Source organism: Rattus rattus, chromosome 10, assembly GCF_011064425.1.
Source record: "Rattus rattus isolate New Zealand chromosome 10, Rrattus_CSIRO_v1, whole genome shotgun sequence".
In the NCBI taxonomy this organism is placed as follows: Eukaryota; Metazoa; Chordata; class Mammalia; order Rodentia; family Muridae; genus Rattus; species Rattus rattus.
Window position 1 is genome coordinate 53,010,830 of NC_046163.1, and position 21,592 is coordinate 53,032,421.

Sequence of the window (21,592 nt, forward strand, 5' to 3'; positions counted from 1 at the left end):
AAATTCCCTCAGCTCCTTCAGTCCTTTCTCTAAGTCATCCATTGGGATCTCCATGCTCAGTCCAATGGTTAGCTGCAAGCATCCTCATCTGTATTGGTAAGGCTCTGGTAGAGCCTCTCAGGAGACATCCATCTCAGGTTCCTGTCAGCAAGCACTTCTTGGCATCATTCCTATTACTTTTGCAGGCATTCAAGTGGACTGGGGCCATGAGTAATCTGAGCAGAAGCCATGTGGAGGAGTTCGTCTTGGTGGGGTTTCCTACTGCTCCACCCTTCCAGTCACTCCTCTTTGTTTTCTTTTTTGCGATTTATCTGTTGACATTACTGGAAAATATGCTCATTGTTTCTACGATCTGGCTCACCCCAAGCCTCCATCGCCCCATGTACTTTTTCCTCAGTCACCTCTCCTTCCTGGAACTATGGTACATCAATGTTACTATTCCCAGACTCTTGGGAGCCTTCCTTACCGAGGACGGTAGAGTCTCTTATGGAGGCTGCATGACCCAGCTCTACTTCTTTATTGCCTTAGCCTGCACTGAGTGTGTCCTTTTGGCAGTTATGGCCTATGATCGCTATCTGGCTATCTGTGAACCCCTCCGTTACCCTAGTCTGATGCCTCCTAGGCTGGCTACTCGCCTAGCAGCTGCTTCTTGGGGCAGTGGGTTCTTCAGTTCCATGATGAAGCTACTTTTCATTTCTCGGTTATCCTATTGTGGGCCCAATATCATCAACCACTTTTTCTGTGATATCTCCCCACTGCTCAACCTCACTTGTTCAGACAAGGAGCAAGCAGAGCTGGTAGACTTCCTGCTGGCACTGGTAATGATTCTGTTGCCTTTAGTGGGCGTGGTTTCCTCATATGCTGCCATCATTGTAGCCATCCTGAGGATCCCTACAGCACAGGGACGCCACAAAGCCTTCTCCACCTGCACCTCCCACCTGGCAGTGGTTGTCATCTATTACTCCTCTACTCTCTTCACCTATGCACGGCCCCGAGCCATGTACACCTTCAACTACAACAAGATCATCTCTGTGCTCTACACTGTCATTGTCCCGTTCCTCAACCCAGCCATCTACTGCTTAAGAAATAAAGAGGTGAAGGAAGCCTTCAGGAAGACCATGCTGGGAAGATGCCACCATCAAAGAGAAGATCCAGACTGATGTGTGACAGATCTCAGCAGAGAGGAAAAGAAGTCATACTAAGGATTTGGCTATCAGTCACAGAATGGCACTATAAGGAATATCAGTGTCAATTAGTCAATACTTCAAATACTCTCTGGGATCCTCCTAATACATACAAAAACTAATAAACCATTGATTGTGTGCAAACATTTCCAAACTAAGGTTGGATTAGAAACACAAGAATTAGCTATGGTGCAAGACTTCCAGCGAAGAGTCCTAATACCATGCCTTTTCACTTCAGGGTTTGGGTTTGCTTGCATTTTGTGTTACTTGTTTTCCATTTGCTTTGATTTTGCTTTGGAAGGTTCAGGGAGAAAGACATTGAAAGGAGCATGATGTAGGGTGCATAAGGAGGAAGTAAGGATCTAGGCGAAGTTGGGGAGGGAAAAACTATGATGGAAAATATGGTGTAAAAACTTTAATAAAATCTTTATTTAAAAACTGGATTCCCTAAAATATGTGAAGAGTCTGTTCAGGTATGTCTATCATAACCCTACTCATTTCAAGACTGCCTAGGAATAACTGTTTCATGACCAGTTTGAGATTCTCTGCTTTATGTCAAGCTTATTATTCTATGTCTAAATATCTGGAAAAAAAACAGTCTTCAAGGATCCATATTTTCAAACTCTATTTCTATTAAAATTGTAAAAGTATATAACATATATAATCTAAGAATAAATTTTATGAACTCTTATAGGCTTAATTTCTACAGATCTCAAAGCTACTGACAGTCAAGATGTTAGTATTCAGTCACATGTACATCAAGATGGCTAAATGCCTTTGTGATCGCTCTTTTTGAACCTCAGGAGGATATGAAGTGGGTTGGTTTAGTGGATATTGATGAAGTAGTCAGCAAAATGTGTGAGAATGCTTTTATTCTAGGCCACCTAGTACTGCCCAGACCACAGTATTTATCAAATACTTGTAATTTCACCCCTAGTCAAAGGATGAAAAGAGAAAACAATGTAACACAAGAAAATATCTGAGATCCAGAAACTAGCTAAAGACTTTTCTGTTCTGAATAGGATGCCTTACCTTTATACCCTAAAGTGTAGATATTCTACAAAATTCTTTTGAGTTTTGGAAAGCTGTTTGAACATTTTAGACATGAAGTCACCTCCATCTGATGTACAAATTTATTTACTCAAACTTCTGTGCATTGAACCAAATCAGTGGAACTAAGAATAAAATAAATATCAAATTGAACACATCCCATTACCACACAGATTGTCTGTATACATGTGCCTATACCAAGCTAGGCTGTATGTGTTGAGGTAGGAGTGGGGGTAGTCACTGAGGAAAAAAAAAGAAAGAAAATACTCAATACTTATGGAAAATCAATAAAATCAGCAACAAGTATTCTGACCTACCTAAGACAGCAGAATTGAAAGAAGCCTTAAACTCTTCTCTATATGTGACTCAGTTTCTGAGGCAGTCCCTGTTATAGAGTTCTTGAAAGCATGGAGTTTACGATGAAAAGTCCAAACTCTAGAAACAACAAATACCAGGTTGATCCTAGAGTTGCTACTCAGGAATCATAAGCAAGAAAATTTAAATCTTTATTCAAAAATCTCCTTCATCAGGAAAATAATGCCAACTACCTCATACTTGTGAATACTAAATAAATGTGGTATGCAAAGGATTATTGGAAAAATTTTCTTCTCTGTGGATAGACTTCTTTATGGATACTGGAGACTAATTTCCTATCCTCAATGGCTTGGAAACCTGATAAATGTTGCTAGACAATATTACAAATGACACAGATCTGTAACTGACCAACTGGGGAAGTGTAAAAAAAAAAAAAAAAAGAAATCCTATCTTCAACTACTTTTGTCTCTTTGTCATTTCACTGAGGTCTAGAATCTCTGTAGAGAAATGCTTTGGTTCCTTAGCAATATTGGCTCTTATGGAGTTGAAGTCAAATTGGATTCTACACTCCTTTGTACAGACCTTATATTATTAGTTAAGATCTTGAGTAGCAATTTTGCCTGTTGCCAGCTGTTATTGGCCTTTCCGTGTAAGACAAACTAATATGTTGAGTTGTTTGGTTTCCTATTCTATGTTTCTCCAAGTCCCTTTGATGCCAACCACAGAGTTCAGTAGTGTTTTGGATTGTGTTGCAGATACTAAGAGAAGCTGGACTATAACAGAATTAACTAACAGTAAGCATTCATTAGATGTTAAAGGTTCATTATTATCATCCTTTCATCAATGTTAATATCAATCTACGCTTTTTTTATTTCCCTCTTGTCAACTGTGTACTAAACACACTCAAATATTAAAGAGTTGTATTTTTTAAGACATTTATGGAAAGCAGAGATCCAGGAATCCTTGTAACTATTTGTAAAGGTAGTAACCTGATTAATAAGTTTAGCATTTCTAATTATAGAATACAAAATGATGCAAAGGTGTCATTGGGTTGAGCAAATGAAGTTTCTTCTCTCTGTTTTATTAAAAGTAGATTTTGTTTTATCCAACATATGTTGGTTACTTTTTCACTTCCCTCTACTCCCCCCAGTTCCTCCCTACTTCCCTTCCCATCTGAATCTACCCAGTATCTCTCTCTCATTAGAAAATAAACAAGCATTTAAGGATAATAATTAATAAGATATAACAAAATGCATCAAAATAGGACAAAGTCTGAATCCATTCGTCTGGTGCATTCAAAGAAAATATACCTTAATATCAAGAATAAACATCACCTTTGTGTAAAAGAGTAGAAAACTACATTCCAAGCTACTGGACTTAAGCAAGCCAATGTAACCATTTTAATATCTGACAAAACAGACTTCAAATCAAAACTAATCATGGAAGGACAGTCCATACTCAGCAAAGAAAAAAAAATTCACCAAGAAGACATTGCAATTCTTAACATCTGTGTACTGGACACAATGACACCAAAGTTCATATAAGAAGTTTCTCCTCTTAAAAGGGATACAAATATATCACAAGTTTTTGTTAGAATATCAAGCATAATACAAGATTCTTTCCTTAGCCATTTTAGCCTAGTTTCCATACTTGATACTCTTGTATAGATAAGCTTTCACTATATAAGAGGATGATCTGGAAAAGGAAATCTGCGATGAAAACTGCTCTTCTCTTGTGACAATCATTCCCATTATCCAGTAAGAATTTTCTTGCATTGTTTTCTGTAAAATTGTAAGGGTTTTTTTTTTTTACCATATATTAATTGATGTTGATGGATTGGGTTTCTTACTATTTCTTTCAGGATTGTCTCTAAATATCCTATTTTTGTTCAATGTTCATTTAACTCACATGTACTATCCAAATGGCTTGCTATTAGTTCACTGGAAAAATGGTTTGTTAGTTAAGAATACTTGTTCCCAGGAAGGACCCAAGTTCAATTCCAAAACCCCACAGAGATGGCTCACATTAGTCTATAACCCCAGCTCCATAACATCTAAAAGACTTCTTCTGGATCCATTTTGTTTGAGGAAAGGTCTCATGTATCTGTTTGGTCTCAAATTCACTGTGTAGTGAATGACAACATTGAACACCTAATTCAACCATCTCTGCCTCCTGAGTGTTGAGATTGCAGGTACGCACAACCATAGCTGTTCTATGGAAGAATAGGGACTGAATCCAGAGGATTCACACAATGCTAAGCCAACACCACAGCAACTGAGCTCCATCCCATCCTGATCTATCTTCTTGAGAAGACGAGGCCAGCACAGAGCAGTGGGGTTGTTTGTTTCTTTGTTTGATTTTCACTTTCTGAGATTAGATTTGGAGCCACAGCAGTTATCATTAAAGAAATAATCATGAGGGTTAAATTAAGACATGGGAGTTGACAATGTGACTAAAATTCTTGAGCCATATATTAAATTGAAATAATCTTATAATTTATAATTTAATGATGATAAATTAGAATGTGTAATTATTAAATTATAGTTAACCCATTTGTCAACACATTCTAAACACAAATTCTAAATTGCGTGATCCATTAATATTTTAGCATTTTGTCATTTTCAATATCATTATGTACTTTTTGACCAATATACCTATCTTATTGATCATTTGTCAAAACAACTCTTAAACTATGGTTAGAGAATCGGCTTAATCATTTTAGCTTTAATTTCTCTATTAAAGTGCTTTATAATTGTTTTGTATTATAGACTGATATGATAATTTTTAATTTTAATGTTTAATAACATTTGTGTTGATTTGAGATTTTTGTATAATATATTTCTGTAGTGGTAAATAATAAATAAAAAAATCTATCCTCCCATGCTAGTGCTGGCACCATAGGGTCCCATGGCATCTGCAGGGTATTTTCATCTCTATCAGCAAAGCGTCTCAACTGCTAAGCTCCCAGTCTCCATCCCATGCTGTGACCAGCTACGCTCTGAGCCCTACAGCAGCCACCCTCTTGCAACTCTCTTGCTGCAGACTCTGTTCACGTTCCCAGCATCTGCCGTCTGTGGTTATAGTCAAACTCCAGGTAACCCGTTAAAATCAAAACTCAGTAAGCTTGGAATTTATCAATCAGAGTTATATTTTAAGTTCTAACTCCACAAAACATCACACAATAAACTCTAAACCAATTAATAATGATATAAACTGCCCACCTAGATACAACCCATTGTCCTATAAAAATTCATCCCTTATGAAATATTCATAACTACCTGTGGCCCTTTAAGACCACATAGATCTGCATTGTCCTTCTCCTCCATCTTGGTTCTTCTCTTTTCTCCTCTCTCTCTCTCCTCCCTCAAAACACTGTGCCCGCCTTACTTTTTCACTGCCCAATCACAGGACTTGGCTTATCTTGTGCCTACCTTTACCTGTATGAAGACAACAGTCTACACTTCACCCCTTCTGTCTAATTACAAAAGGATTTTTCTGTCAAATGTAAGCTGAGCACAACTATTACTATTTTGTGATTATAAAGTATAAAATACCTAACACCCAGCCCATCATTTTTGTCAATTAAATAGTACATTTGGCTATCTATCTTAGCTTAAGAAAGGCTTAAAATCTATATGTTGTGTCTTGGCTAGCTTGTATACTATCTGAAAACTAATTAAATATACATTCTCAATGTTAAATAGCCTGAGTGGGCTATGAGACTATAATTAGTCTTCAACCCCGTCAGAAATCCGAGTACGACCAATACTATCTGAAAATATAGGAAGCCTAACATGGCTTGCTAAACTGAGACAAGTTGAAGAGACAACCTGTTCAGTCCCCTGTTAGCAACACATAAGAGCATCAGTCTTCAGCCTTCTGGCCCCGGATCATCTGAGAGACCTTTGTAACACAGAATTTTGAAAGACTAATTATTCTGACTTGACAGAGATTAACAGTTGACCATTCTGTAAGTGTGTCCTTTTTTGGACAGTATTTTGTCTGTAGATGAAATAGGCCATTTCTGCCCAGTGGTTACCTAGCCACAATATCTTATTACCTTACCTGGAGGTAGCAATGCTCAATTTCTTCTTTGAATTCCACAAAAGAGGAGCTGTAAGGAGCAGATATGGTTCAACAACAAAAGAATAAATAACATTAAATGTCACATTTTGTGGATTTCTGACTTTTTTGAAAACCATCTATTTATGTAAGTAATCTGGATTGTTGTCTGTTAACTACTCTTAGCTATTTCTAATAAATTATAGTGAAAACATCCTAACAGTAAACTCAGAAACATGAATTTGCTATCTGGTCCTTAACTCATATGTTTAGTTATCTCAGCTTAGTATATAATAGCAGTTATAGGGATGGGTCTAAGCTTTCTGTTCTTAAATGTGTTGTATAAGCTCAATGTCTATATGAGAATAACAATATTAATTTCAATTTTATATCGATAAGAAATTTGTACTAATGAAAACTTTAAATTTGTATCAAATAAATTCTGTGCCAATGTAAAAGGTTATAATTTCAATTTAGTAACAAATATAAGGATTTCTACCAAATGAGATTATGGTGGCACAATCAATTCTAGCTAATTTTCCCTGTTAAATTATGACCATTTTTAATTTCCCCAGAAATACAACCTCAGTATAACCAACCTCAGCCCCCCCAAGTCCAGGACATTGGGTCAACGACTCTTCATAACTTCTTCAGACTGAATATGAGCATTGTGATATCTTGAAGGCGGGATAGGGGAAAGGTGGGAGATGTTTGGCTGTAAGAAGACCATCCAATGATTGCCATAGTCTCTGATGTCTGTCCTGACTAGATCCAGCTGAAAGTTCCTGAGATCAGGAAATCAAGCAGGTCAGTTCAGGAAATCTCACGATGAGACTCGCTAAAGCTGTACATTCTGTAATATATTTGGACCATATTACTCACTTTACTCCATCCCCTCCCAGGTCTTCCCACAACCTCTTTATTCACCCATCTCCATGTTCTTTCCTCATTAAAATGAACAAATAAAAAATATTATCTCACTGAAAATATATACATACAAGTAGCAGCATACATATTAAGGAGGCTGGATTTACGTATTTAGGAATACATACTTGTATGCATGTGCGTGTGTGTGTGTGTGTGTGTGTGTGTGTGTGTGTGTGTGTACATGTGAAACAATTAAAGAAAAAGAGGCTGGAGAGATGGCTCAGTGGTTAAGAGCACTGACTGCTCTTCCAGAGGTCCTGAGTTCAATTCCCAGCAACCACATGGTGGCTCACAACCATCTGTAATGGGATCTAGGGCCCTCTTCTGGTGTGTCTGAAGACAGTTACAGTGTGTTCATATACATAAAATAAATTAATCTTTTTAAAACATAGAATAAAGAAAAAGAGGCCAGGAGTCTGAAAGAGCGTAAGTTGGGAGGTAAAGATGCTTGAAGAGGCATGTGTGGCTCCCATCGGGAAAGTGCAGAAAGGAAAGGGAAGGGGAAAGTGAGATAATTGCATTGAAGTGATTTTTTAAAATACTTAAATACACACACTCCTACATGGAGTCCAGTTCGTTTGGGCTGACTACTCCTGAGCATAGAGCCTGCTATGGAATATGATTGATACACCCAGTGTCATTTGATTGAAGAAAATTGATTTTCCCATTCTTAGCAGCTGTCAATCATAAATACTGTCTTAGCGAGGGGTGAGACTTTACATCCACTTCCCCTTCTCTCAAATGCTTTTCCCCCTTCTGGGTTCAGCTTGTCCAGACCTTCTGCATGCTATCATAGTCTCTGTGCATCCACATGTTCATTTTTGTCTGTCTATACCTGGAAAGTGCTGTTTCCTTGAAGGTATTTACCATCTCTGGTGCCTACAAAATTTCTACCTATTTATGCATAGATCCTTAGTCTTGGTGAGAAGAGTGTGATATAGAGCTGATTTTTCAAATAACCTACTGCTGGTGCTGAGGGTTCTATTTGGCGGTATATGATGTATAGTAGGGATAACACACACACACGCACACACACGTGTGCACACACACACATGCACATACACATACACATACTATATACATATAGTTTAAGAAGTTTCTATAGCAATAGGTTTCCTTGTGGCTTTTTGGTTTTCCAAATGAAATTTAGCCCCGTTATCCTGGCAGTTGTGATGATCACTGTATGTGCCTATAATTCACTAGGCAGACAGAGGCGCGAGTGACTTTCATCAGACACTATGTTTTCTGTTCCAGTGGCTACTGCTGGAATTATTTTATTTCACTTTATGTCACTTTGACACTTTATGACACTTTGCTTTACTTTTACTGTGTTTGATGTTATTTTGTTTTGTTCTGAGTGTAGACTGAGGGAAGTTCTCTGGAAGCAAAATAGAAGTAATGAAGTAGAGAAGAGAGAAATAGCACATAGTCCAGGAAGTCTCTCTTTTAAAGCAGTAATAACTTTCATCACAATTGATTATGAAAGAACTCTGCTGAGGAAAAATGAAGGAGTGGATGTGGGGAGGGAGAAGAAACTGCATTGGGATACAATCTATGAAAGAATAATAAGTGTTTGAAAATTAAAAGAAATAAGAAAAATATTTTTATTAATGCAGTTCATTTCAACTGAAAAACGAAGAAAAACTTACATTAAAAAGAAAGCATAAATTGTATTTTTTAATTTATATAGAAAACAAGGTGTGCTTGTCTGCTTCAAGAGTATAACTTAGAGACAAAATAGATAATGTGCAGTTCGAAGAGTTATCAAATACTAATACAATGAAAGTGATGAGTCTCATCTTTAAGCATTAACCCAGTCTCTTAAAAGTTACTCTGCTTTTTCTTACCAAATTGGAGGAAACACTTGTCCAGAATATTTAGCCTCCTCCAGACTTGTTACAAATACTGTAAAGTTTCTCAGTAAACTCAAATGTAGGATATACATATTAGTGGGTTTTAGTGTAATATTTAATTTTTTTTTGCCAGAAAATAAAGAAAGACAAAGTTCTCTCTCTTTTTTCACTATAAGTACCTAGTTCTAGAAACTTCTTTCACAAGAAATTATTCTAAGTTTTCTCACAGGAAAAGAATGACCATGCTTTGTTGGGATCCTTTGTCAGTAGCTAAAGCTTAATATTCTGAAAGGGCAACTGCAGCTTTTCCACACACACCCTCCATGTTATAGTGACTCAACCCTGTCTTATCTTCCTCTGCATTTAAGCTATGTATTAGTCAATTCAAAGAAAACGAAGTTCTCATTTCCTGCTTAACCATTTTAGGTCTCCACTGAACACTGTACTGAAAAGAAATGAATGACATAGTTTCTGCCCTCAGCAACTCCTAAGAACAAGGGTTGTGTTGAACGGATTTAAGGTTTTGCCTTCCTCTGGAGTATCTTGAGTACTGAAATGGAACAGTGGGGATCCTTCTACTGGGTAACTTTTGTAAACAGGCTTCTGCATTGAGGTGTTTTCACTCAGGCAACTTCATTTAAACTGGAAGCAGAGCCTGCAGCACCCTGGTTCTTAAGCAAATGCTTGACAGCAGTGAAACCATTTCCACAGAAACCTGAGTGAAAAGACCAGTTACAAAAGGAGTGAATTCCCACGTGTAGAGGACACTTGACAAGTATGTACTGACTAACTCATCCAGCCCCCTATGGATCAGTAAGAGAGAACACTGCCAACAAATCAACGGTGAGCTTGAAGACCACTGAAAGATGAAGCATATTGCATCCTGTCTCTGGTCGGCCAAGCTTCCTTTTGGGAGTTTTTATGGCATTAGTAACTAAACGTGTATAACTAGTTGTTCCTAGACACATTACACCTTTGTAATCTGGGACTGTTACTAATTTTTAAATGAATTCCTATTCTTTTAAAATAGAGTTTATGGTGAATGATCATTCTGATGTGTTCTTGGATTCAGTTTGCAAGAATTTTATTGATTATTTTTGCATCAATATTCATGAGGGAAATTGGTCTGAAGTTCTCTTTCCTTATTGGGTCTTTGTGTGGTTTAGCTATATCACAGAGCAGTAGGGATAAAAACTGCATGGTATGGGTACAGAAACAGGGAGGTAGATCAATGGAATAGAATTGCAGCCCAGAAATGAACCCATATACCTATGGTCACTTGATCTTTCACAAAAGAGACAAAACCATCCAGTAAGAAAAAAACACAACATTTTCAACAAATGGTGCTGTTTCAACTGGTGGTCAGCAGGTAGAAGAATGCAAATTGACCCATTCTTATGTCCTTGTACAAAGCTCAAGTCCAAGTGGATCATGAACCTCCACATAAAACCAGATATGATGAATCTAACAGAAAATAAAGTGGGAAAGAACCTTGAACACATTGGCACAAGGGAAATTTTCCTGGGCAGAACACCAATGGCTTGTGCTCTAAGATCAAAAATTGACAAATGGTACCTCATAAAATTGAAAAGCTTCTGTGAGGCAAAGGACACTATCAATAGGACAAAACAGCAATCCACATATTAGAAAAAGGTCATTATCAATCCTATATCAAATAGAGGCCTAATATCCAAAATATACAAAGAATTCAAGAAGTTAGACTCCAGTGAACCAAATAACCCTATTAAAAAATAGGGTACAGAGCTAAACAGAGAATTCTCAACTGAGGAATCTCAAATGGCCGAGAAGCACTTAAAGAAATGTTCGACATCCTTAGTCATCAGGGAAATGCAAATCAAAACAACCCTGAGATCCCACCTTATACCAGTCAGAATGGCTAAGATCAAAAACTCAGGTGAAAGCAGATGCTGGTTGGGATGTGGAGGAAGGGGAACACTCCTTTATCGCTGGTGTGATTTGAAGCTGATACAACCATGGTGAAAATCAATCTGGTGTTTCCTCAGAAAATTGAACATAGTACTACCTGAGGACCCAGCTATACCACTCCTGTGCATATACCCAAAAGATGCTCCAACATATAACAAGGACACATGCTCCACTGTGTTCATAGCAGCCTTATTTATAATAGATGGAAGCTGCAAAGAACCCACATGTCCCTCAATAGAGGAATGGATACAGAACATGGAGTACTAGTCACATATGGAGTACTAGTCAGCTATTAAAAACAGTGATTTTATAAACTTCTTAGGCAAATGGATGCAATTTAAAAATACCATCCTGAGCGAGGTAACTCAGTCTCAAAAGAGCACACATGGTATGCACTCACTGAGAAGTGCATATTATCCAAAAAGAAGCTTGGAATACCCATGATACAACTCACAGATCATATGAAACCCAAGAAGAAGGAGATCACACCAAAATGGGGATGCTACAGTCCTACTCAGTAGGGGGAAGAGAATAATCTCTGGGAAGTAGAGAGAGAGGGATTCGGACTAGAGAAAGGAGGGGAAGGGGAAAAGATGGGATAGTTCAGATGTGGGAGGAAATGGAGGAGAAGTACAGAGGGTCAAGAATTTGAAACTAGATGTGTAGCAGTTGGATAGGAAGAACAGGAGGAAGCCACTAGAAAGTCCCAAATGCCAGGGACCCAAGAGGTTCTCAGGACCTAAGAGGGAGGACATTAGCTGAAATATCCAATAAGGGGATATAGAACCTGTAGAGACCATATCCAGTGGATAGGCACAGCCCCCAGTTGAGGGATGGGGCCACCCACTCACCTCAAAATATTAGTTCATAGTTCCTCCTGTCAAAAGGAAATGAAGGGACAAAGAGTGGAGCAGAAACTGAAGGAAAGGCCATCCAGAAGCCCTGAGGATCCATCCCATCTGCTGACACTAAACCCAGACACTATTGCTGATGCCAACAAGTACTTACTGACAGGAATCTGGTATAGCTTTCCCCTGAGAAACTGTGCCAGAGCCTGACCAATACAGATGTGGATGTACACAGCCAAACATTGAACTGAGCATGGGGAATCCAATGGAGAAGTTAGAGCAAGGACTGTAGGAGCTGAACAGTTTAGCAAGCTCATAGGAAGAACAACAGTATCAACCAAGCAGGTCCCCCAAACTCTAAGGGACTGAACTGCCAACCAACGAGTAAACAGGCGGTACCCATGGCTCTAGCTGGTAATGTAGCAGAGGATTGCCTTATCTGGCATCACTGGGAGGGGAGCCCCTTGGATCTGTGGAGGCTTGATGACCCAGGATAGAGGAATGCTGGGGCACTGAGACAGGAGTGGGTGAGCAGGTAGGGAATCACCCTCATAGAGGCAGGAGGAGGGAGGACGGTATAGAGGGTTTGTGTGTGTGTGGGGGGGAACAACATTTGAAATGTAAATAAATAACAGAACCAATAAAAATGAAAAAATGAAGAAAATAAAATAATTTAGCTTAATACTTGAAAGGGTTATCCTCTCCTGGCTGCCCCCTCTTCTTTCTCAGCTCTAGAGAAATACAGCCTCCTCCAGTGGTGGAGATCCCTCATTGTGCATGCCATGTTCCTGCTCATATTCTACCATGACTATGGCTTTTAGGCTAGGTACTCTTGAATCTATAGGTTCTACAGGTGTGTGAACCTATAAAACACCACATGTATCTGAACATACTTTTAAAGCCATACCCGAAAGTTCCTGAAAGACAAAATACAAACTACAAATATGTTCTCACTCACAATTTCTTTTGAAAACACAGATTTCATTGTTTATATATATATATATATATATATATATATATATATATAATTTATATACAAGACTAATGCATAAGAGCCAGGTATAGAGGTAACAATTGTAACTATCTGAGTGTCTGATGTTTGACAAATCAGTGTTTATTCATACATCTAAATCGCCAAATAAGGATGAATACATGTCACACTTTTCTAAATGGCTTGCATTATAATCATCTAATGGCGCATGCGCGCGCGCGCGCGCACACACATACACACACACACACACACACACACACACACACACACACACACGCACGCACGCACGCACACACACACACCACTATTTTATTTATCCACCTTCTTTATCCCTGGAGTCCGACCGGAAAGACAAAGCTATGAACTTCCACTCTAAGGTCCCTCCTGTGGCCTGAGGTCTCACTTAGGTTTTTCTCTACTATTCCCCCAGGATGTCCTTGAGCTCTGGAAGAGCCAAATCCTTTTCTTAAGGCTGTGTCTCTTGAGAAGTCCCCTGTGGGTACTTTGTGCTCATCCAGTAGCTCGGAGAAAGAAAGGTACACAAATAACTCCATTCGGTGCCTACTTCTAGCTCATAAATAAACAGCCTTCCTGTCTAGGCTGGGAACAGTGTCTTTCTTCCTGTCTACATGATTTCTTCTCATTTTTCAGCACAGTCTGGAGATCCTTTGAGAGGGTAGGAAAAAAATTACATACCCAGAAAAACGGTCAGTTGAAAAAAAAAAACCACTCGTTTCTTCAAAAGGAGGGAGAATTTGGTCAGATTTTAATTGTTTTCTTTAAGAGACACAGGTAATAATTGGAGATCACATTTCATAAATTAAGAATTGATCAGATTTTTATTTTACTTATTTTAAAGATTGGTTTGTCTTGTTTGAACCTTTGATGAGCAGTGTTACAACATGGTAAGGAGGAAACTTTGCACATGTACCCAGCAATTTAACAGAGATCTCTTCAGGCAGCTGTGTCGAGCCTTTTGAAAAATGTGAGTGAGTCGGAGCTGTTGGGTGGCATTAAATCTTCTGTTGCTTCAAAGCTTTCCTGTGAGAAATGGGCACAAGGCTCTGCCAACTACCATGTCATCTGCTCTACTAAAGATCTACACGTTATATCATTGAATCCCACTGGCTTGCGAAGAATCCAAGTCTGTAGATGTTTGAGCCTCCCTCCTTCAAAGGGAGTAGGGGGAGAATGATGTGTGACAGCACCAGGATGAATACATGTATGAGGAGTACTAGAAATGTGAGTGTATGTGCATGTTTTTTATGTTAAATAAGGATATCAGCATAAGAAGCCAGCTACTGCACTTCTTGGAAGATAATTATTTGACTGTTATTTATGGTACTGAAGCAGAAGGAAAGTTTGTCTTTCACTGCATTGATTATTCAAAATGTATCATATGGTAGCATTTATATTCAACTAGAAACCCTAGGATATGCTACAGATTAATGGGGCTCAAAATGAGATCAATAGACTAGCCACCTTCCCCTCTAGGTAAAATAATTATTGCAAACGTATGCTATAGTGTTGAAAAGCTACAAAGACTACAGGGGATCAGGGGTGTTGGATAAGCACATATCCCCCTATAGTTCTGAAACTTAATTCAGTAAAAACCGAGTTAATTAGAGGAGATCATTATGTAACAGGTAATTATTCTGCCTTGAATCAAACTTAGGAACTATTCTACTAAGCCCCTGAATCACAGTTGTTGCCAACAATCCTGTGAAAGGGGAACTGGCTTAGAATTGTATCCCCTAAAACTGATTTGGAGAAACACAAATGTTCCACTTCCATTTAAAAGTATCTGGCCATAAAATACTCAAGACAGATAGGTCTACCTCTGACTGACATACATTACTCTTACTTTCTTATGGGAACTGATGAAAGACTGAACTGGGCATAGGAGATTATCTCTCACATCTATCACTAGTTGTCACCACTCTAGAGACTTTCTGATCTACAGTTTCACTAATCCATCCTCACAGAGCTCATGTAGAGATTTTTAATATAATTGCTACCTCAAGAAATTTGCCCAAATAAAATTTCTTATCTGGCCTTCTTTTGTTCACAAACAATACAGCAAATCTCTTTCCAAGCCCACTATGGTCCTGGTCTCCTCATTAATTACCTGCGGAGGCAGACCACTGCCACTCCTCTTCAGGGAAATCAGAGGCAGAGCCTCTCCTCTTCCCTGAGGGAAGGCTCAAGGGCAGATGTTATTCCTTACCGTGTCCTCAGGATAAAAAATCAAGCCTTAATCCCTACACATGCTTTTAGAAGTAATCTGGTCTTACTCCCATGAAATTTCCTGGAGAACATGCAAGAATGACTACAAGCAAAAGGACCAAAGGCACTAACTGTATTTGGACATTGGAAGGTGTTTGTATGCTGACAAGGTGTGGTGAGGCATTGGAATATTAGATAGGCATGATTCTGATTTCAGAACAAAGCAAAGTGATGCTTTGATGAAGGAATGATGTGTCCTGTGCAGCCCCAGGACACGAATCATAGACTCATAAATCTCTGTGTTCCAAAGAGAAAGGCTATGACCTCCAACCACAGACTCTTTCTTAAGTAGTGCTATTGTTTTAAGTACTGAACTTTCCATCCCTTTTAGGATGGGTAGAAACATTGGTCTGTGCATTGAGATTCATAAATTTGGAAGAGGCTTAAATCATTTAACCTATCTGGTTCCTTGCAGTTCCCAACCACCATGTTGCAAATATTTATCATCCCCTTCTACTTCTTTAACTATGTGTGTGTATGTGTGTGTGTGTGCACGTGCACACATGTGTGCATACATACACACACACACACATTTATAAGTATGCAATAGACTTAAAACTGTAAAAGCTTGAGGAACACATTTTTTTAAATGATCCTTTGAAGATTCACATTTAGCTTTTATAATTCTGTTGAAATAAAGCAAAAGGGTAAAGTAATGTGTCCATAGGACCTGCATTGTATTGTACAATTAATTTAATTTAATTAAGATACCCAAGATTGAAGATTACTAGGGACTGGCATGTAATCCTCAATAAATGACTATTCTGGCCATTTAATTTTAGGGAAGACACTGTAATATCCTAAATCATCTTATCTGTTGAAAAGAAAGAATCCTAAAACTGAAATACTAATGATTTTATGATATTATTATTCAGGAATTTTCTCTAGCTCTTGACTCTCATTTCAGCTCCTTAATTAATTACTTCTTAAATTTGAAATTTTTATTTCATATAGAGAGATACTAAAACTAAAGATAAAACAACACAGAAAGACAGTGAGATGATCATAAACACCCAAGACAACAGCACTCCTGAGGCTAAGGCAGGAGCCTGAGAAAGGAAATGCTCTCTCTCTCTCTCTCTCTCTCTCTCTCTCTCTCTCTCTCTCTCTCTCTCTCTCTTCTCTTCCTTCTTCCCTCTCTCTCACACACACATCACATATGTTTGTATGTGTCTCACATATAATATCTTCTATATTCACACACACACACACACACACACACACACACAGCAATTGGCAATAAATTTGAATCTGATTATTTAATCTCAATTCTGTCACTGAGAGTCACCACTACAGATTTACAGACTGAGGCAGTTCTCCACAGTAATGATGTTGTCATGCATTGGACACAACCTCCACAGGACTTGGTTGCTGGAGGAGAGGCTATTCAGTAAGAAAGCCGGTCTCTCTCCTGCCTGCCAGAAAGGCTTTCTAGTCTTAGGTAGGATATAATTCAAACAAGCCAGCCCTGGATATTAGGAACCTCAACTCCTTAGTATATTTACACTGTACGTATTTTTGATAAGACATTCTCTCAGTTCATGTATTCATTTTCTTGCTTATCAAAATACAGCAATTACATATTACAGTATTATAGATTAATTCCATAGTTTATACTGCTATTTATTTATAGGTTAGAGTTTTGATGTGACCATATTGAACTTCTAATTATTTTACTCAACTGCTAAAGATCTGAAAGCTAAGACTCATGGCATAAGGATGAAATGGTTCAGACAGATGCCTGACATATTGTTTGATACTCTCCTTTGTTTATTTTTCCATGTGTTTTACATTAATTTCTCTCTGGTTCTGAACACTTGTCTATAAGTTTGTATTTCTGTTGGGAGTCAAAGGAAGGGCTGATGACTACGAAAACATGTCCTTTGTGCTTGCTGACTTATTCTTCAAATCAAATGAAATTCTTTTGTTTTCATTCTCTTCTATCTTCATACAGCTTTTGAGTTACACATCCTAAGAATGACTGTGTTCATTGTGAAGCTCCTGAAAGATTGGATGATATCCTAGGGCCAGCTTAGCACTGTATTGTCTGTTATGATTCTTTAGAGGCAATGGGAGATGCCTACAGAATAAGACATCAGGGTATGATTCCTTGCCTGTCATTTTCTTTTGTTTTTCTTCTCTCCTAATTTTAATTATTATTCTTCAATTTTTTTTTACAGTCAAGTTGTTATCCCCCTCCAGGCTGCCCTCCACTGTTCCTCATCCCATACCTCCTCCGGTGTTTCCAAGAGAATGTCCCCACTCCCCCTCCCCCCCACACACACCACCAAACCTCCCTCCTCCCTGGGGCCTGAAGTATCCCAAGGGTTAGGTGCGCCTTCTCTCAGTGAGATCGGACCAGGCAGTCCTCTGCTCTATATGTTTTAGGGGCCTCATATCAGCTAGTATATGCTGCGTGGTTGTTTGCCTGTCATTTTCTAAAATGTAAAAATGTGTGCAGGAATTGCCATGGATCATTGTATGCACATGGATCTGGAAGTTGAGACATGCTAGCAGAGACAAAAAATAAGCCCTAAACAGCAATGCAACCCCTTGTTAGCAGAAAAGGAATGATTTGAATGGAGATATAGAGAAAGAAAGGCAAATAGAAATGATCCTAAATGATTTCGAATTTGACTCTTGAATTCAGAGATTAAAGGAAAAACTTAAGATGATTAAGAAAAATCTAAGGAGGACTCCTAAATCTCACGTTTATAGTCTTTACTGCCTCCACAGTTCTACTAGTAAATATTAGACTGTGATCATCAATGATCACATCATTTGTGTTTGTATGTTTATATGAAACTATATTCTGGACCAATGAGATGGCTCAGCTGGTAAAGATTATTGCCAACTAATCTCTGACTACCAGAGTTCCATCTGCAGAATCCACATAATAAAAGACAGAACAAACTCATATAGATTTTCCTGTGATTTCAATACACGCATGCACACACACACACACACACACACACACACACACATACACACACACACGAGTAAATGAAAACATAATTAAAGAAAAATGCATTTCAGCATAAAACAACTATTAAAATTGCTCAGCTAATTTCCTTTTACTTTTTATCATGATGTGTGTTTTCCTTCCTAAGCATCTTCATAGGATATAGTCTTCTGTTTTTAACATCCTAAATCTGCAGTATAAATGAAAAGAAGTAAATAGATATGACAGACAGCATCCCTTCTCTGTGTCTGTGTCTGTGTCTGTGTCTGTGTCTGTGTCTGTGTCTGTGTCTGTGTCTGTGTCTGTGTCTGTGTCTGTGTCTGTGTCTGTGTCTGTGTCTGTGTCTGTGTCTGTGTCTCTCTGTCTCTCTCTCTCACTCACACCATTTCTTCAGGAAATGGCCCTCTCTGATTTATTTTATATGCTTATGCCTTAAAAGCACTGACGTTAAGAAATAAGGAACAGGAATGGCTCTAGGGAAAACAAAGAAACGAAAGGACAGATTTTAAAAGAACTGGAAACCAGGAACTACTTCTGTCCTGAGAGGTTCTGGAGGAAGTCTCAGCTCATCCTAGACAGGGACCATGCTTCAGTTAAGTACCAGAAAAGAAGCCCTACTAACAGGAAAGATTTTTGTAATATCACTCCCAAATCAATGAGTTTTTTAACAATCAGAAAACTGTCCAATTTCTTCCCTCTTTTCCATTAACAGATAACTGACATTTTCACCATGTCCTTTTTCAGTTTTCTTATTGGTAGGGTCAGGGGAAAGGGAATTATAGAGAAGAGAATGTGTTCTGATTTAGGCCTAAGAACAGTAGCATTGAAAAATAGCAGTAAATATCTACGGGAACATAATTGCTAAATCCCATGTGATGTTTACAAAGTGTGGACACCTTCCTATGACGTTTAACTAAAAGGTAAAATAATGACTATTTTGAAAGCCCATATAATATGTTCACTTAGCGAGGGTGGGGGTTAAACATATATTTACCATATTGCCCATCAAGATACAATGGATTGGATTGAAAGAAATGTCCATCAAATTACTCATCCAACTTTTTCCTGAGAAGGTGGTAAATGTTCACATAGCACTTTTATTTGATATTAACCTGTGGGTAAGCACAATTATTGCTTTGTAATATTTTTAGGTTAACTAAATATGATTGTCTCTATTTTACAGGTAAGTAGGGTTCTGAAACTAACCCCCATCACACAAATTACACCTAGTAAATAATTGAATGTCTTACGTTCTCTTGCACGGGATACATGGGATGCTTTGCCCATAGTGAGAGGGTGGTATAAAGGGACTTCCCTATGCCCAGCAGTAACATAATGAAAAAACACAGTGCTCAGACTTGGGAGCTCTGACTTTACTGCTCTGTGTGACCAGGGCAAGTCACACTTCTTAAGCTAATATTTTAAAACTCAAAATATAGACTCCCTATAACTAATTGCCACTCAAGAGTTTTAGTTCATAATTCAAAAGGACACAAATACATAAAAGCAAGAAAGCTCTCATTAGGATGAATTGCTAGAGGCAGGTTGTCAGTATAATCAATCGCATAATGGTACTTGGAGCACAGAAAGATCTGACTTTGCCTATGCCCACAGCCAGCCATGGTCATCAAGGTTCTGCAAGTAGACAATTGGACCGCGACAACACATTTTATTCTTCTTGGATTTCCAACACGGCCAGCCTTCCAGTTTCTGCTCTTCTCTGTCTTCTTGGTAACCTATCTGCTGACGCTGGTAGAGAACCTTCTCATCATCCTGGCCATTCGCAGTGACGGGCAACTGCACAAGCCCATGTACTTCTTTCTAAGCCACCTCTCTTTCCTGGAGATGTGGTATGTCACCGTCGTCAGTCCCAAGATGCTGGTAGACTTCCTCAGCAAGGACAAGAGCATCTCGTTCAATGGCTGCATGACACAACTTTACTTCTTTGTGACCTTTGTCTGCACTGAGTACATACTCCTTGCTGTCATGGCGTTTGATCGCTATGTAGCCATTTGCAATCCACTACGCTACCCTGTCATTATGACCAATCAGCTCTGTGGAATCCTGGCTGGGGGATGCTGGTCCTGTGGGCTCATGACCGCCATGATCAAGATGGTTTTCATAGCCCGATTGCGCTACTGTGGCACACCACCTATCAATCACTACTTCTGTGATATCTCTCCACTCCTCAATGTCTCCTGTGAGGACTCCTCTCAGGCTGAGCTAGTAGACTTCTTCTTGGCCCTCATGGTCATTGCTGTCCCACTTTGTGTGGTAGTGACATCTTATGCCATCATCCTTGTCACCATTCTCAAGATCCCGTCAGCTCAGGGTCGTCAAAAGGCCTTCTCCACTTGTGCCTCTCATCTGACAGTTGTGACTCTTTTTTACTCTACCACCCTTTTTACATATGCCCGCCCTAAGCTCATGTATGCCTACAACTCAAACAAAGTGGTGTCTGTTCTGTACACTGTCATTGTTCCTCTTCTAAACCCCATCATATACTGTTTGAGGAATCGTGATGTAAAAATGGCCCTCAAAAAGACTATACTTTGCAATAGAAGTGGACCTGGAGGAGATGGGGACTTCAGTAGCTAAAACGTGTACAGAATCACACTGGAAAGATGTCTCAGTAGTAAAGTGCTAGATCCTCTTCGAGAGGACCTGAGTTCCATTTCCAGCACCCACACAGCAGCTCACAACCACCTATCTGCTAGTCTAGTTCCCAGGGATCTAATGCCCTCTTCTGGCCTCCACTGGCAACACGCATGGTGCACAGACGTACACAAACCACCCATATGCACAAAATAAAAATAAAGTTAAATTAAGATTTTTAAAAAATGTAAAGCTTACAGAATTCCTTCTGGTATAATTAGGTAGATGACCACTACGTATTTCCTCAGTCTGACTTATTTATTCTACTACACAGTACTGGTAAGACTTTTGAAAACTTATACATAAAATTCAATGTAACAAAGCAAAACATATTTAAATGTATATTATAACTTTATCCAAAATCCTTTTAAATAAATTTGTATGTGAAGATGGTGTGATCACGTGTGCTCATGTAGGGTGGTAGGTGAGTAAAAGCACTTATTTGTAGAGATCAGAAGTCAGCATCAATTATCTTCTGCTACCTCTGAATTTTTTTTTTTTTGAGATGCTGT

The 21,592-nt window shown here is 38.7% G+C and overlaps 2 protein-coding genes across 2 annotated transcripts; both read left to right on the forward strand.

Moving 5' to 3' along the window:
• The first annotated feature begins 206 nt into the window (after positions 1–206).
• LOC116911704 (olfactory receptor 6P1) lies at positions 207–1,160 on the forward strand. Its single transcript, XM_032915668.1, has one exon. The coding sequence runs from the start codon at positions 207–209 to the stop codon at positions 1,158–1,160; it is 954 nt and encodes a 317-aa protein (XP_032771559.1).
• Positions 1,161–20,045: 18,885 nt separating this feature from the next.
• Positions 20,046–21,023, forward strand: LOC116911715 (olfactory receptor 6Y1). The gene has a single exon (XM_032915686.1). The coding sequence runs from the start codon at positions 20,046–20,048 to the stop codon at positions 21,021–21,023; it is 978 nt and encodes a 325-aa protein (XP_032771577.1).
• The last annotated feature ends 569 nt before the right edge of the window (positions 21,024–21,592 follow it).

Coding starts and splice junctions, on each gene's coding strand:
- LOC116911715 (XM_032915686.1), top strand. CDS start 20,046: ATGGTCATCAAGGTTCTGCAAGTAGACAATTGGACCGCGACAACACAT.
- LOC116911704 (XM_032915668.1), top strand. CDS start 207: ATGAGTAATCTGAGCAGAAGCCATGTGGAGGAGTTCGTCTTGGTGGGG.